Here is a 16,927-nt window from a genome sequence, read left to right on the forward strand (position 1 = left end):
GTACTATACTAGGAGTCCTTTTAAATACAGATGACAACTACCTAATATGAGAATATGTAATCAGGTTTTCTTCTTCCTACTACTGTTGTGCGTTCTTTGGTTATTAACAAAGAAATCAGTGAACATCTAAGTTACATGACAAGCAAGAAAGTGTTCACTATATTCCAGGAAATGGGGTACTGAAACCCTCTTGACTTGTTTCCAGTTGATACACCCAAAGATTCAGCCAGAATGGAGCGCTACAACTGGAATGGGGATACTGGGGAAGAAGAGGGCAAGAGAAGAGTGGTTTTGTAGAGGTCCTTCCAATAGTGAGAAGAAATCCACAAAGTAGGGACAAGTCAGAAGCTACGGACAGAAGCCACGGCAGGCAGGAAATGCCAGACCAAGCTGTGTGTGGTTCTCTAAATGAGCAGACAGGGACAGCAACCAGCAAAAATCTGGTCAGTCTCACCATCCAGAGGACAATGGGACATTCTCTACCATGTAATCATCACCCTTGCCAGGAAAAGTCTCTAAAATATCATTTTCCCCCTCCGAGTGGACTGGGTATGATGTGTGATCTGCAGACCTCCAGCAGAATTCCCCAAAAGCGAGTGGAGAAAAAAAGACAGTGGTGGCTGGTGGCATGTAGCAGACAGAGACAAACTCCACCTAAGCCCTGAGCTGTTGGTGTTGGAAGCAAATTACCAAATGCAAAGAAGGGGGATTATGGTCAAGTTTTTGTTTCTACTTTTAAAATTGAAAGTAAAAGAAGTCATTTCTCATATTCACTGAACAAGAAGTCATCTTTTGAATGTACTGGACCTGAAATTAGTCCTTAATAAAAAGAAAACTTTACAACATTCCTTTAAAGCATGTTGAAATACTGTTTTTACAGTGATCACACACTCAACTACTAGGACAGAGAACTCTTAATTAAAAAAATGAACAGTTCCAGAACAAAGCATAGTTTTCTATCAAAGCACACATTTAATTAAAATCATCACATAAGCAAAACTTAAGTACAAAAATTGTATTACTAGTATCATTAATATCATAATAAAATTCAGTTATTGTACTTTAGGCAGTGGCCCTCATGTACATTCCCCATCACGGTTACACTTCCTGTAAGGATTAAAACACCATCAAAACTGAATTTAAAGAGAAATGGGGGCCTATGAATAACAAAACTTTTTAGTAACGGGTGTGTTAGATGGCACAGGAGGGTACTGGAGCCAACGGGAGGAGTGTAAAATCACCAGCCCCAAATCACTTCTGCCTTAATTGTTCCTTTTGACTCTTAACCACTACCAAAGGTGAACTAAGATACTAAAGTTTACCTCTGAATCCTGTCTACTCTTGTGGAATTTGCAACACAATGTACTGTAAGACATGACGTGGTCCGAGAGATTTAATGGACTTCCCTGTGGGTTGCTCCTCTAGGAAGCAACTTAGTGTGGTGTTTTGCAGCTACACCAAGCCAGTGAGGCAGACGCCACACCTTCCTTGGCCATATGATGGATGGCCAATGCTCACAGGTCATGTGCCTTTCTCCTCCACTGAATTTCTTTTGACTCTGCTTTGAGAGTTCATTGATTCCTTGGTAAAAGTAAGTTACATAAAGAAATTTACACTCCCAGAGCACTAGGTAATTACAAATCAAACTGAGGAATAAAGAACTTGACCACCTCCAAAGTTCACTGTGGTTTTGGCAGTGTCTGCTTTGGAGTTACCTATGCAGGATAAATTCAAAGCTGAATGCAATTCTTTGTGTTTCCAATCGAAGAAATCAAGTGTAGTTTCAGTAGCCAAGTAAATAAGTCAGTGTCCCCCAAGGCCGATACTGTGAAATGATGGATGGTGGACCATCGGGACAGGGCATGACCCTGTACAGCCTTCTGGCTTTTATACTTAAATATCAGTCTGTGAGTTCTGGAAGCTGAGAATAAAATGCAAGGGTTTTTCTTCCTGGCTAAACATTCAAAAGGAAGTCTGCTGTTGCCCAGAAATAATGGAGAATTCCTTTGTGCATTTTTTTTTCTGATTTGAGCTTCTGCCTCTATGCTTTCTTCAGAAACAATACAAATATATTATACCATTAAAAACTAAACTCAGAAACTGAAAACAACCCAAGCTGCTGAAGTCCTTGTGTGCCTGTAGCTGGCAACATTTGTGTGTATACAGCTGGCTATGGCTTACCTGTGCCCAGGAGGGGACATTTCTCACAGTGCGGGCCCCAAGCCTTGCCCACACTACAACAGCAGATCTGCTTGGTAAGGTGAACAGAGAGAGGGTGCATACACTGCTTTCCAGGACTAACAAGGCGGTAACAGGGGCCCTTCTCTTCTGAGATCACAGGAGGATCCGCTACAGAGGAGAGAGAGAATGCCTAATGTCATAGAAGAAACAGGTCATACTGACTTTTAAGTTAAAATAAGATGGCCCTTACCGCATGGTTGAGAAACCACGCTCTAATTCCTATCTAGATTATGGGAATCCTTCTTTTCAGTTATGAATCCATGTACTAAATCATGCTTGGAGTCAGAGCACAAAATGCCATAGCTAGTTATTCCTGTCTCTGTCTGGGTTCTATTTTTAACAAATATTAATATAGGAATGCATATATAAGTTCAAACCTTTCCACCAATAACTAACTGTCCAACAAACTAGTCATCTATAATTAATCACAATTGTGATCCATTGTTTCACTAGACTGGGGTACAAAATTGGTCCTAGGGCAATGGCTGGTGAATGTCCAGGTGCCATGGAAAATCAGGAGCGTGGTTAGTACCACAAACTAGCATCTGGAGAGCTGGCGGAAGCTTGGGAATTCTTACCCACAGCCAGAGAACGTAAATGGCAGGCGGGGAGTTGCTGCTGACCTGCCCATATACACAAAGTCCCAATAAGGCCAGAGCAATTCAGGCAAGGTCTCAAGTCCTCACTCCATGCTGCAAAGGCAACCAGCCTGCTGCCACCCAACTCCTACCTCCTCTCTCAAACCATAAACTAGTAGTGAGTACTCATCTCTCAAATGCCTGGTACATGAGGCAGAACTGAGAACAAGATGCAGCCTTTCCTCTGAGATGTGTGTTTCTTAATGCATGCATGGTTAGGGTAAGCGCTACAGGACCAGGTTCAGGTGACCCAACACTGCTGAATCAATCCCAGGTTGGTGGCCTCCTGTCTGTGTCTCCATCTTGACCATCTCTTCTCTCTCCTGGTATCATCCCAATCTGCCTTTCCTCTAGCCCCTGGTACTCACAAATGAATCCAACTTCCTGCTTGGAGGCACCTTTCCACCTTTCCAACAGGACTGACTCCCCAGGTTAGATGCCCTAAGACTGATCTAAACAGTTAAGGCATGTGGCCGAGGAAGATGCAAGGGACATGGCTGGCTCAAAAATGTACATCTACCACTTGCCTGTTCCCCAAATTTTCAGAAAACTTGCTTGTGATGGTTTAAATGGGAAATGTACCCTCTAGTTTATGGCATTTGAAAACTTGGGACCCAATTGGCAGTGCTGTTTGGGAAAATTTAGGTGATAAAGCTTTACTGGAGAAAGCACGACACTGGAGGCAGGCTTTGAGGTTAAACACACATACACACACACACACACACACACACACACACACCACAAACCAAAACTGACTACTTCTGCTTTCTTTTCTCTGCTTTGAGCTTGTGGATCAAGATGTGCACTCCTGGCTTGCTGCTCCTACTGCTGTGCCTATGGCTTGCTGCCTTGCTGTCCCTAGCATTATGGACTCTAACGCTTTGGAAATGTGAACTACATTAAACTTTGTCTTATGAAGTGGCCGTGATCATATGGTTTTATCAAAGCAACAAAAAACAATTAATACACTTGTCTATACTGACCCTTATTTTTTCATATTTTTATTTACATAACAATTTTATGGGTTTATAGAAAACCCACTTTGATCAGCAATAATGATTAGTTTTGTGTACCGACCGAGGCTAAGCGAAAATACCCTGCTATTTAAACAGATGCTGGAACGGCTGTTGTTTTCAGGTGTTAGCTGGGTTTTGTTCTTTTACAGGACACTGACATTTAAGCCAGGAGACTTTATGATGCGAGTGGGCTTCACCCAGTCTTTTCATGCATTTACAGGACAAAAAATACTGATCTGCATTGAGAATAAGATATTCTATCAGTCAGCTTGCTTCAAAAGCAAGCTGCTACATCAGCTTACCCAGTGAACTGTCTGCCTCCTGCTCTGTGATGCTAGAGTCATCAGTCTCTGTAAGACTGGAGTCTTACGCCAACCAGTCCCCTGAAATAAATGCCATCTCCCCTTATTTTGCAAAAACATATATGATATGCATGCAGGTACATATTTATAAATGTATGTACTAACATGCAAAAGAGTATTTCTCTAATATTTATATTGTACATGGGGAAGGTCATTTATTTTAGGAAACTGGCTCATGTACACATACGCTTACTCTGTTGGCTCTGTTTCTTTTTTAAAAATGCTAAATTATATTCTGGCTAAGCCTCAATAACTTTCTTACTTACATAGGACAGAGCAAATATTCATATTCATATATGATATTCTAAGTCCTTGGCACACAGTAGACACAGAATGGATGTTCAGACACCTATAATAATATAAAACGCAGCTGTCTCTATTCTATCAAGTACATTTTGTGCCCAATTTGATCATTATTTGGCAGTAGACGTTCAAGGAGGTAAAGAAAGATATTACCAGTGAACTGAGGGTTGGAGGATAGGGAATAGATGAAAAGTCTATTAGATGAAAAATCTAATAGGTGAAAAACATCTACAAAAAAAAAAAATCCTGAAGATTCCAAACCCACATATGTGCTGACAGCATGGATCAGTGGTAAATCACTTGCCTAGCATGTACAAGGCCATGGATTCGATCCCTCGTGTGACAAAAACAGAACAAAATAGGCAAAATCGCCTTTACAAAATATGCCTAAGAAAGCTGGCTTTGCTGTGGCTTCCGAAAGAAGGGTGTAGACAGAATGTCTGGAGCTTTCCCTCTCCTGCTCACTTCCTGGCTTCTTTGCAAGTAAGCTATAAAAGGTCAAAGGTCACAGACCAAACGTAAAAGAAAGCTTAGCAGCAAGGTAATAGACCCCCAAAGTATGGTAAGCCCTTGGAATGATTGATGCCACTCACATAACACACATGTGCTCATATGTGTGTGCCACACATATGTAAGTACATTATATTCAGGTATTTTTTTTTTTTTAGAAGCTGCACTTAATTCTCATGTAGTTCACAAAGGATTTTGCTCCAGAATTTCTTTCCCCAACTGACTGGGACTTACAACCCATATTCACACAGGAACAATGTCAACTCATCTCATCAGAGCCTATTTTATACACAATTGAGGATCAACTATAAAACTAATCACATTAGTGTTACATGTTGGTTCCAGGGCCATGGGCAATTCAGAGAACAGTTTCTTCAATTTCCCGACATTTGTCCCATAATGATTGCTACTCATTGTTGTTGTGTTCTGAATGGGAAAGAAATGCCACCCACAGGCTCTTGTGTCTGAATACTTAGTGCCCAGCGGGTGATACGGTTTGGAGGAAGCCATGAAACCTGTACGAGGTGGAGCCTTGTGAGCTCTCCAAAATTCAGACTATCTCCTTTGCTCAGCCTATGGAAGAACAGAGTTCTGTGGCTTACAGACCATGTGACTCTCTGAAAGAACCTTCCCTCAGCCCTTCTCTGCTTTACTTCCTTCATGTGCAAAGCAGAAAGACTAACAGCATACATCTCAGGGAGAGCTCAGAAATAACACATGTGACAGTCTACGCACAGGACCTTCTTTATGGTCAGGCACTTATTGAGTACACAGTAAAGATCATCGCCACCGTGGTTTTTATTGTACCATTATTATCCAGGAGCAAAGCAAATAGGTGGCACAGATCTGTCTATTCCCCCAGTCCATGGTGCTATGTCCTATAAAGAACAGTAGGGTCCCTGAGCTGAGGCAGCCATAAAGGAGTTAGGAAAAAAAGGGGGGAGGATCAAGATAAAAGATGAAGACTCTAGACTTCCTTGAAAGCCAAATGAGATGAAAAAGTCCAAGTTGACAGGCTCTACTCCGTAGCCTGAGCAAACAGAGTTAATGTGGTCAACAAACAAACAAACAAAAAGCCATTCAGTCAGCAAGGAAGCTCAATTTCAGGGACAAGTAGGAGAGTTAGAAGTAACTTCATTCCACCCTCTAGAAAACTAAAAATACAAAAATAAAACCTAGAACTATGTAGCTTAATACATCAAACAAGAGGCACACGTTACTAAATAAAAGTTATATAAAGTTAAGTTAAAAGTTCAGTTCCTGTTTGAACTGACGAATGTCTTCTTCGGGCAGCATGGATGCAGACATTCCTACTGTCTCAGAATGTTCTGCCAGCCACATCGTCAGCTTATGGGTCAGCACTCCTTTTCTGTAACGGGCCACATACTAAGTATTTTAGGTGTTGTTAGCTCCACAGTCTCTGTTCCAACTTCCTAACACCACCATGATTACTATAAAAGCAGCCTTAGACAACATGTAAATGGAGATGGCTGTGTGCCGATAAAACTTTATTTACAAAACCAGACATCAGGCTAATTCTATCCATGGACTGCAGTTTGCTGACTGCTGACCTAGAACCGAAAATCTGGATGTTCAAATCCTAGATTCAATATATATATTCAATGATATATATATGTGTGTGTGTGTGTGTGTGTGTGTGTGTGTGTGTGTATTAACTGTTGGTTATTAACTATGTGATCTGAAGAATTTCCTAAAACTCTCTTAGCTCTAATTTCCAATGTGTGAGACATGAACGATAATATTACACTTGACAAAGAGGGTGGGGAAACTAACTAGAAAGCATACAAATGTAGCTGGCTGTTTAGAAAGCAGTTGCCCTTCTTTAGCTCATGACCTCTCAGGTGATGGCAGAAGTTCCTGAGTACATCTCCTCCCTGGCCACCTGTTTCTGTTAATTAACTCCAAGTCCAAGGGTAGCGAACACATAAAGCATTAAAAGTCCCAAGGCAGACTTCTTTCATCTGGGACCATTCCTGGATGGCAGTCATGTGACATGCTTAAATGCCTGCAGAGAAGCAAGCGCAGTACAGAAGGTAGAAAATCTTCCTCAATTTATTCTACTTTTCTGCAAATTACTGTGATGAGCCAAGACTTTTCAGTTTTCCCCACCAGAGAGGCAGAAGCGGGCTTGGAGTGTACTGGTCTGGCACCCTCAGCACAAGCACAGGTCAGAAGAGCCAACAGATGTCAGCCATCTTCTTCCTTCTTTTTGACTATGTGAGGTCCAGGGCAGAAGAGTGAGCGAGGCAAGCAAATGACTGCACCCTTTGGCTGGAGTCAAAGAACGCAGAGGGTGTTCACCTTGCTGCTTTCAGAGAGAGCTCCCCAGAGCTTCCCACAGGTCCTTAGTCACTGCCAAGTGCACTTCTTGGAAGTCACAGAGTCAGCCTCACATGTTATGGCCCGGATGTACCCCACTTTCGTGTTTCTTAAGCAAATGCTGTTTGTGTCTACCACGTGCTTGCACACTCAAGCTCTGGCCGGCGCGCGCACGCGTGTGTGTATGTGTGTGTGTGTCACACACACTCGCTCATTTCCTAATCTTCTTTGCTACTCTCCCATGACTATGAAGGATACACCATTTGTCCTCACTTACTAAGAACCTCACACTCTCCCCTAATTCTTTCCAACTGGCTTTAGATTCCTCATCAGTTTCTTTACACAAATCTGGCCGAATAGATACAAATCACAAATTCTAATAGAACTGGACGCACCTCCATGATACCACATGTGGTAAATTCAGAGACAAAGAAAGGAAGCACATCTGTGAACTCCATGCTGGTAAAGGGCCCGATTTTAACTCTGAGTTCTAAACTGGAACACTGAACTAGCAACAAACATCACTTAATACTTATCATTTCAGCTGTTGCAGCTGACCCGTAAAATTGAATTATTTATTTTTCAAATAAGAATGGATGGTTGTTTAATAAGTTCAGAATTATTTGGGCAATGACAAGGAAAATAAATGCTAAGGAACTGTGCAAATGTTTCAAAATTCACATTGGCAGGTTTCTATGATTTCATTAAAACCTGGATGTTTGCCCTCCATGCTAGACATCGGATCTTGTCAAACTTTCACAAGTCTATGGCCAGGTCTCCAAGTTTACCTAATCTGCAACTTTCATTATGAGAATGCTAACCGCACTATGTCAAATAAAAAGGTATTCTCTACAAATTCTGTATCAAAGTTCTTTATGCTAACTGCTGATTAAATTAGAACCTGATTAGACAGTCATTTGTGGAGTTCAAAGTACCCAAAAGATACCTCTAAATTATCTGGATTATCATCGACAGTTTCATTTGTTCTCTAATATTCCAAACCTTCAAACAGTTTTCAAATGTGCCTTGTTTGAAAACTGCAGTCTGCTTTAGTAACCTCTAAAATGCCCTCCAGTTAGGCACCTGTCAGCTTCAGATCAAAATCATGCATAAAAGAACATAGAGGAGGAAAAAAAGAAAAAGAATAAGGGGAGAAGGAAAAGGAGAAGGAGGAGGAAGACTTACGTGCACAATTTCCTAATCTGCATTTGCCAGTTTTTAAAGGAAAATAGGAATAATTAGTAACAAAGTTTCAAAAGGCTTAAATCCACCAAACGAGACTGTTTTTACGTTACTTCATTTCATTTCTCCATATATCACAGCTTAGACAATGATACACCGGGCTAACACTGAAGGGCCGTGTCCTCATGCAGAAGGTTTTCACTCCATCAAATGTGAGGCAGGACAGGAAAGGTGCAGTTAATAACCATCGAGTCCACATGAGAATAAACTCAAGATGCCTAACTGGAGAGAAACACACAGAACTGCTCTTCCTGTCACCTCACCCTGCGGTGGAGCTTTAAAGCGTTGTATGAGCACACACAGTTTTTAAAAACTGTGCACTGTTTACTACTTCCCTAATTATGATCAGAGTTACAATAAACTGTAGCTATCAGTTAGAATTCTGCATTCAGGGGTGTGGAGAGATGGTTCAGTGGTTAAGAACACTGGCTGCTCTTCCAAAGGACCCAGATTCTATTGCCAGCACCCACGTGGTGGCTCATAACTCTCTGTAACTCCAGTTCCAGGAGATCCAGTGCCATCTTCCGGCTTCTGTGGGCACCAGACACACATGTGATACACAGTCAGGTGAATACAAAACATCCGTATATTTTAGAATATAAAATAATATTTTCAATCTGAATTTTAATGCTAGGGAGAGAGCTAATTTGGTAAAGTAAGGTTCTCTGCTAAGCATTAGAACCTGAGTCTGATCCCTATAATCAATATAAAAAAAGCCAGCTAACAATCCCAGTGTTGGAGAGGCAGAGACAGGTGAATCCTTGGGACTCACTGGCCAGCCAGTCTTGCCTACTTGATGAGTTCCAGGCCAATGAAAGATCATGTCCACAATAGCAAGATAAGTGGTGTCTGAGGTATGACACTTGAGGTTGTCCTCTTGTCTACAAACACACACACACACACACACACACACACACAGCCACATACAGAGACATTCTCCATATACATATATAACACACGTACACAATGGACATGTGACACAGCACACAAAACACGCACAAACATGCATACACATGTGCACTCGTTATCATCCTTTTTAGAGCTTTTCACCTCTGCTGCATCCAACCTAATTGTCAGACAGATGGCATAACATATAATAATCATATAAATACCCTAATGGCTATACAAGATTCATTTTCATTAAGAGGGGTCTTTTGGTGAAATCATATTTCGAGTATGTGCCTTCATGGGAGAATTTTACCTTCTCCATTCAGGAAAGAAAACCCCAGAGACATTCCCCAAACCATCAGAGTTACTTTATATCTCTTTTGTAGATTCAGAGGACAACAGAGCAGAGACAGAAAATCTGAAATGTACAATAATGATTTTCCAGGCTTTTCCAACCAAGAAATTACAGTAAAATCTCGGAAATCTGTACTAGCAGTAATTAAAGGCAGAAGCTGAGGCCAAGCTTGATTTAGCCTAAAGAAGGCTTAAATATTTATGAAGGAAAAATCTGTTTTTTATCTCCCAGAAACACAAAGGACTGATTCACCTATTTCAACAAACTCTTTTCTTTCTTCCTTTATCCTTTCTTTCTTTCTTTCTTTCTTTCTTTCTTTCTTTCTTTCTTTCTTTCTTTCTTCTTCTCCCTCTTCTTGTTTGGTTTTTGGTTTTCACTTTTTAAAATTTCATTCTGTAGCCCTGCCTGTCCTGAAACTAGGTCTGTACCGTAGAGCAGGCTGGCTTGGAACTCAGCAATCTATCAGCCTCTTCCTCCTGAGTGCTGGGATAAAAAGTATGTGCTACTATAGCCTAGTGAACTCTTTTAATTTTTATCCAAGTTTCTTCCCTCATTGTGGTTATGCCCTATTCTGAGTTTTAGTGTGAAGTATTTTTCAACGCAGTTAAAATGCATCTTGGAGAAGTTCCGGTGGTATAGATTAACTTTACCGTATTTGGTTGATCACCTTGCTCTTGTCATTTTTTACTAATGGCATTTTCTTTCATAGTTTCAGTATCTAGTTGAATATTTGTCTCTTTTGTATAACCCCCAAAGACACATGATCAAAAATACAAAAATACAAACTGATTATTACTTACGAACACAACTTGAAAAGGTAGGGTCTGGCCCAAATCCCATTTTGCAGGAGCATCGGTAGCTGCCCATGGTATTCAAACACTCACCATTAGGGCATACACCTTGTAGCTGGCATTCATTAATATCTGCAAGAAAACAAAAGCCTTTCAGAAGGAGCAGCCAAGTTCCAGTGTGTAGATTCTTGCTGTACTGAGGTTCAATTTCTGTCTCACTGTATTAATCTTAAAGTAAACTAAGGGAGGACAGAGTAGAACTAAAATTAAAATGACTGACTCCTTCTTAAACATCTGCAGCTGTATCATTAGTTCCAGCACACACACTCTTCTCCAGGTACTGTCTCAGGTGCTGGAAACGTACTAGCAAACAAAACTGACCAACAGAGTCATCTTCACAGAGCTTTTGTGTAGTGCATCCTGAATGTGCAGTGCACACAGTGAGGCAACGCTCCTCCTTCTGGAGGCACTGACAGCCTAGAGGTGCATATAAAATGTGAACCGCTAAAGCAGTGAAGAACAGTACAACTTACCCAAGCAAGAACTAGTAGAAACCAACATTCAGTTCTGAAATTCCCCATAGAGACAGTCAACAGCCACTGAAAGAGGTTAGAGGCAGCATTGGGGAGGATATGAGAGTTCGTGTGTGTGTGTGTGTGTGTGTGTGTGTGTGTGTGTGTGTGGTGGGGGCGTATGTGGTGACTGCCCTGGGTTAGAAGAAATATTCACATGGATGGAGACTGAAGCATGAGCACCGAGGTTGACCAGGGGAAGGGACTCAGGATATGGTGAGTCAAGCCACTGAATGAAAAACAGTTTCAATAAGGTAAATAATTGGAGACAGGGTTGCTACACGCCAAGATAGGTTTGAATTCAATCTTGCTGAAAACAGAAAACTATACGGAAAGGTCTGAGTAGGAGAGCAGTGTTATCGATGGCTGACTCTGGGGTAGTTCTCGTGGTCAGCATACGGTGTGGTGAGCAGAGAACATAAAACAAGCCACTGAAGGACCAGTGCAAGTAGGTGGCTGGTGAAAAGCCATGTGGGCGACTGTGAGCTTAATCAGGAAGATGAGGAGTGCACAATTCACTGTTAAAAAGGACAACTGACAAGGCTTGCCACTTCCTTGGGCAACCCAAGGCCAGAACGAAGTGGACCAGGCTCAAAGATGTCTGGCGGGGGGGAGGGGAGGAGGCTCTAGTCTGAGAAAAGTGGAAAGGTTTTATAAAGGGGGAATGCCAGAAGATGAGAGATTCAGTGTCACAGTTCAAGGTCACATGGTAAGACCCAAACAAAAATATCCAGCAGTAGATCATGGAATAAAGTGAAAGGGGACACTATACCTGGAAACATGGAGACTGCCCCATGGCAGTCACAGAGAAAATCAAAATGAGCCGAGACAGAATATACAAATGTGGTGACTTAAAAATGAAACAGAAGAGTCTACCATCCCTTGTAAAGGTAATCAAAAACTGAATACGTTAAAAATGAAAAACTAGTAGCCATTTTTTATTTGATCCAGTATGGGCTATGAAGCGTAACAGTTAACAGAGGTTGGCTGTTAGCACTTCTATAAGCAATAGTTATAACAGAGGTTGGCTGTTAGCACTTCTATAAGCAATAGTTATGTCTTTCCACCAGGAATTCTTCTGCAATCTTTGTATGAAGGGTCTTAAACTATTAACTAACTAAATTAAGACTGGACACAATGATAGCAAAGTATTACACAATCTTTGCATAAAGTCAAATACTTCCCCCTGGTAAACCATTATTTAAGAAAACATTACTTAAACACGAATGCTAAAAGAAATTCTACAAAGTCATAGTTATCTACATTATACATATTTTCTCTAAGCCACACATTTTAAAAATGTTTATTTCTATTTTTTTCACTGTGTATTGTCTTCATATGAGGACATTTTCATGAGTATACGCTGGATGTTGGGCAGTGTTTTTAGTTAACATCAGTGACAAAATGTAACTTGTTGCATGACATACAAACGAGAAGTTCGTGCATCTATAAGCTCTAGAGACTGCCAGCCAGAATACATCTGGAAAAAGAAGGATTATACTCAGAAGAAGACCTGGCCTAGTACCTGATGGTCTTCTTCTTTATTAGGCTCTGTACTGTGCTGTAACAGTCATTTATGTGTGGCATATAGTTGAAAATATTCTCCCATAACTCATTCTTCTTAAGAAAACCACCATGAAGGACCAGGAAGAGTGCCAAGGCCAGCTGGAGTCTACACAGTACAAGCAAAGACTTTATCATAGGATCCAAGTAAAGCCTGAGGTTTGGGTAGCCAGCAAGTCAGAAACACTGGACAAAATCTCCACTCTCCTATTTTTCTCTCATGTCTCGACTTGTTACAATGGTCAGCCTTCTTCTCCTGTTCAATTGTCAGCCTTCTCTTGTTTAGTGGCTTTTCTATAACACACTGCAGGATCATTTTTTGGGAATCAGAACCTTTCTTTGTTACTAAACGCATCTTTATCCCAGCCTCACTGTTGGCTGTCAGGTCAAAGTTGAAGGTCCTCCATCTTCTGACCCATAAATGCCTCCTTTATAACAACTGTCTTGTACTCCTTTCCAGTGCCTTTCATTTGGACCTCCTTAGCATGGATCACAGCTTTAATCATGATGCCTCAGGACATAAAAACTTTAGAGTAAAAAATAAGCAAGTATTAAGGACCAAGAGACCTACAGGCACAGACATGAACAGGCAAGCTGGGGGTGGGGGGAGGTCGTGGAAGATTCTCCTAACTTCCACTACTCTGGTCATCTTGGGCCACCAGCAACCTGAATGCCACTGATGAACCTAGTAACTTTGAAACATGGATTTCCTGAACATAGTCACAGCTGCCAGAAAGAGCTCTGCTCCCTGAGGCAGCCGACTGGCTTATACATTAGTATATTTCTACAGCATCTTGCCTAGAGATTCATTGTATCTTGAAGTTTCCTCTATTTATTTTATAGACATGAAAGAAGCTCCCTGTGAAGAATACATTTAAGCGTACCCAAGTGTGTTGACACATGCCTGCAATCCCAACACTCAGAGATGGAGACAGGAGGACTACACACCTGAGGTTAGCCCATTTCCAAGAGAAATACATGTGTTTGAAAGAGAGTAAGGAAAGGTATGTGAGAAGGTTAGGAAGGTAGGTAGGAAGGAGGAAAGGGAAGGGAGACATGTTGTAGTTAAAATACAATCTCAAAAATAAATAAACAAGCAAACGAAAGAAAGACATGTGTGCATGTACCATGTAGTCACCACCAAGGTCATGATTAAGAACATTTCCGCAGGGGCTCGAGAGATGGCTCGAAGGTTAAGAGCGAGTACTACTCTCGCTGAGTTCAGTTTCCAACACCCTTGCTGCCTACTCAACTTTAAATCCAGGTGACTTGACACCCTTTGGCCTGTAAAGGCACCCGAACTCATGTACATCCCCCAACACACACACATAACATATATAATCAAAAATAAATAAGTAATTAAAGAAACCATCTTCATTGCTTCAGGAGCTCTTTCAAGCCAGATGACATCTCTGCTCCCATGACTGACTATTGTTCTGACTGATTCTTGTTCGCCTATTCTTGAACTGCACATAAAATGAGTCATGTTGTTTATTTTGCCTAATTTGTTTTACTCTTTGCTCTGAAGTTCTTCAGTGTTGCATATAGTACCTCGGCCTTTCTATTGTGCAGTATATGTTACGTTGTGAGGAAACCAAACATAACCATTCGAGTACTACAGTTGTTATTTCCTACCTGGTAGCTATTATTAGCAATGACCTGTGAGCGTGCATGAATACATGAGTGTACACACATACACACTCAAGCATCCACCTATATATGCACCTACAAGTACTACAGGAAGACCTCAGTACTCACTCTCTCCAGCATGTATTTAAGGGTAAACTTCCCAGGCCACTAGAGAAGGATTATATTTACTTTTGAAAGCTGTCCAGGGGTTATGATAATTTCCACTCCCAGCGGACAAGTCCTTGTCAACCTAGTATCAGTCTTCTTACTAAATTCATTCCAGCAGAGCGCAGTGCTGTGTCACTGTGGTGTTAGTCTGTTGTCCTCAGGTGAGGGCTGACACTGAATACTTTTTGTGTATACTTCCTAGCCATTAAAATGTAAACTCTTCTTCCTCTAAAATGCAAACACTTACAGGAAGTGCTATAGGTTGGGAGGATTGCAGACCCCTTGCTTTTGCTTTATTTTGTTTGAAATGAAATATCATGCTGCAGTCCCAGGCTGACTTAGAATTCACTCTATAGCTCAGGTTGGCCTCAAACTCACAGCAGTCCTCCTGCTTTACCACCCTAAATTCTGGGTTATCAGCTGTAAGCCACCATGCCCATATCTATCAGAGGAAAGATGGCCTGTGATCCTCAAAGGGAGATGTCGTGTATTCCTGCTTAGAGAGCATCTGGTTTTCATGACGACTGGGAAACACAAAGAAGATGGATACCAGGGATACTATGCATTCTGAAAGTAATCCCCTTGAAAAAGGTTGCTCTGCCAGACTCACAGTATGCACTGAAAATTTCGGATGTGCAAAATAAATCATTATGAAGTACGGCAGTCTGAGAAACGGGAGAAGGAGGAGGTGGGGGCTGGGTATAAAACACTGAGATGATTTGTTTTCCTCCACTATGTCAATATCAACAATACACAAGTCAAACTCTGAGAAGGATTCAATTAACAAACTTTCTTTTTTTCAAGATTTATTTATTCATTATGTATACAATGTTCTGTCTGCATGTACACCTACACACCAGAAGAGGACATCAGATCACATTATAGATAGTTGTGAGCCACCCACCATGTAGCTGCTTGGAATTGAACTCAGGACCTCTGGAAAAGCAGCATGTGCTCTTAACCTCTGAGCCATCTCTCCAGCCCTCAATTCACAAATTTTCAATACCCATAGGCAAACTATTACAGCAGAAACTTCTTTTTCCTTGCCATCCTGACTTCCATCCCTGCTCTATCCTGAGAAGTTATATAGATAGTATGTAGCCTTTATGTTAAAACAAAATCAAACCTAAAAAGCTTATAACTATGACTTCACTTAGTGCTTCAGAAACTAATAAGAAACATGAGTAAGCATTCAAAAGACTTTCTGAAACAGTCAAATTCCTTCTGACTTTTCTAAATAAATGAAAAGGAGCTGGAGATCCACAAGCAGATGAAGGACAAAACACAGGTTAAACCAAACACATTACATCCATATACAATAAGCCTAAGGACTATTCTAAGCAAAAATGGAATCAGGCCAAAGTTTAACAGCCATATGAAATGTGACCAGTAAATTGTGAATTATAATTCCACCCAGACTTCAATTCCTAAGGCTATTTTCCTTATTTAAGAAAACCTTCTCCTAGCACCACACACATTCAAAAAAGAAAATCTTCTAACTAGATTATAAAGCATAAGTAACGGACACTTGCCAAATACAATAGAGATCAGAAATCTCATATTTTATGGGGTCAACCACATTTCTTTAATGTACTCAGACTAAACCAAAATACATTTAATACTCAGTTTAAAAAAACAAAAGAGGTAAACAATTGGATTTATTCTTTGTTCTTCCTCTGCAGGCTACCATTGTCTCTGAAAGTCCACGGAGCCCTATCCTCATCAGGAACAGCAAGACCATTGCACATGGCACCATTCACCTGGCTCAAGTACCAAAGCTAAAATAAAAGCAGAAGATACATATGACCACCCATACAACACACACACACACACCTATTTCCCTCTGCTGTGTTAGAGCAGGCTAGCAGTTCACAGAAGCAGAGGGAAGAGGTTTACATGGCTCTTGTGTCAAGTCAGCAGAACTAGTGGAGCTACATACAGCTCACAGAGATTTACAATGAGGTTCCAGTATTGATAGAGTAGAAGCCAGAGAACTCAAACCAGACCAACAAGTCACTGCGATGAACATTTACAAGCAAAGAAGTGTGGATAAAGGGTACACTGGAGGGCACAGTGTGATACACTAAAGCTTCCAAAATGAGATTTTTTTTTCTCTGTTGCGGGGTGAGGTTGCAAGGGTGGAGGGCAGGTATGAAGGGAGGGAGAGATCGGTGGGATTGTGGTATATGATGTGAAATACTCAAAGATCCAATAAAAAGTTTTAAATTTTTTTGGAAAATATCTAACAAATTTGAAATATTTCTAAAGATACAAAACTAATCTATGGTTGCAAGATTAGTGTTTGTTGG

General features: G+C 41.0%; 1 protein-coding gene and 1 long non-coding RNA gene across 8 annotated transcripts in view; one reads left to right on the plus strand and one right to left on the minus strand.

Moving 5' to 3' along the window:
* LOC132646367 (uncharacterized) overlaps positions 1–16,735 on the plus strand; it is a 33,240-nt gene extending 16,505 nt beyond the window's left edge. Inside the window, exons 2-3 of the long non-coding RNA XR_009584577.1 lie at positions 13,665–13,774; positions 16,301–16,735. This is a non-coding gene — a long non-coding RNA (uncharacterized LOC132646367). The remainder of the gene's footprint in view (positions 1–13,664; positions 13,775–16,300) is intronic.
* Ltbp1 (latent transforming growth factor beta binding protein 1) overlaps positions 1–16,927 on the minus strand; it is a 374,971-nt gene that overhangs the window by 120,290 nt on the left and 237,754 nt on the right. For all 7 annotated transcript variants that reach the window (XM_060364375.1, XM_060364381.1, XM_060364393.1 and 4 more), the window contains 2 exons: positions 10,696–10,818; positions 2,182–2,349 (listed from right to left, as the gene is read on the minus strand). In XM_060364375.1, the coding sequence (XP_060220358.1) occupies positions 2,182–2,349; positions 10,696–10,818 (291 nt within the window). The remainder of the gene's footprint in view (positions 1–2,181; positions 2,350–10,695; positions 10,819–16,927) is intronic.

Source organism: Meriones unguiculatus, chromosome 1 (assembly GCF_030254825.1).
Source record: "Meriones unguiculatus strain TT.TT164.6M chromosome 1, Bangor_MerUng_6.1, whole genome shotgun sequence".
NCBI classification, from domain to species: domain Eukaryota; kingdom Metazoa; phylum Chordata; class Mammalia; order Rodentia; family Muridae; genus Meriones; species Meriones unguiculatus.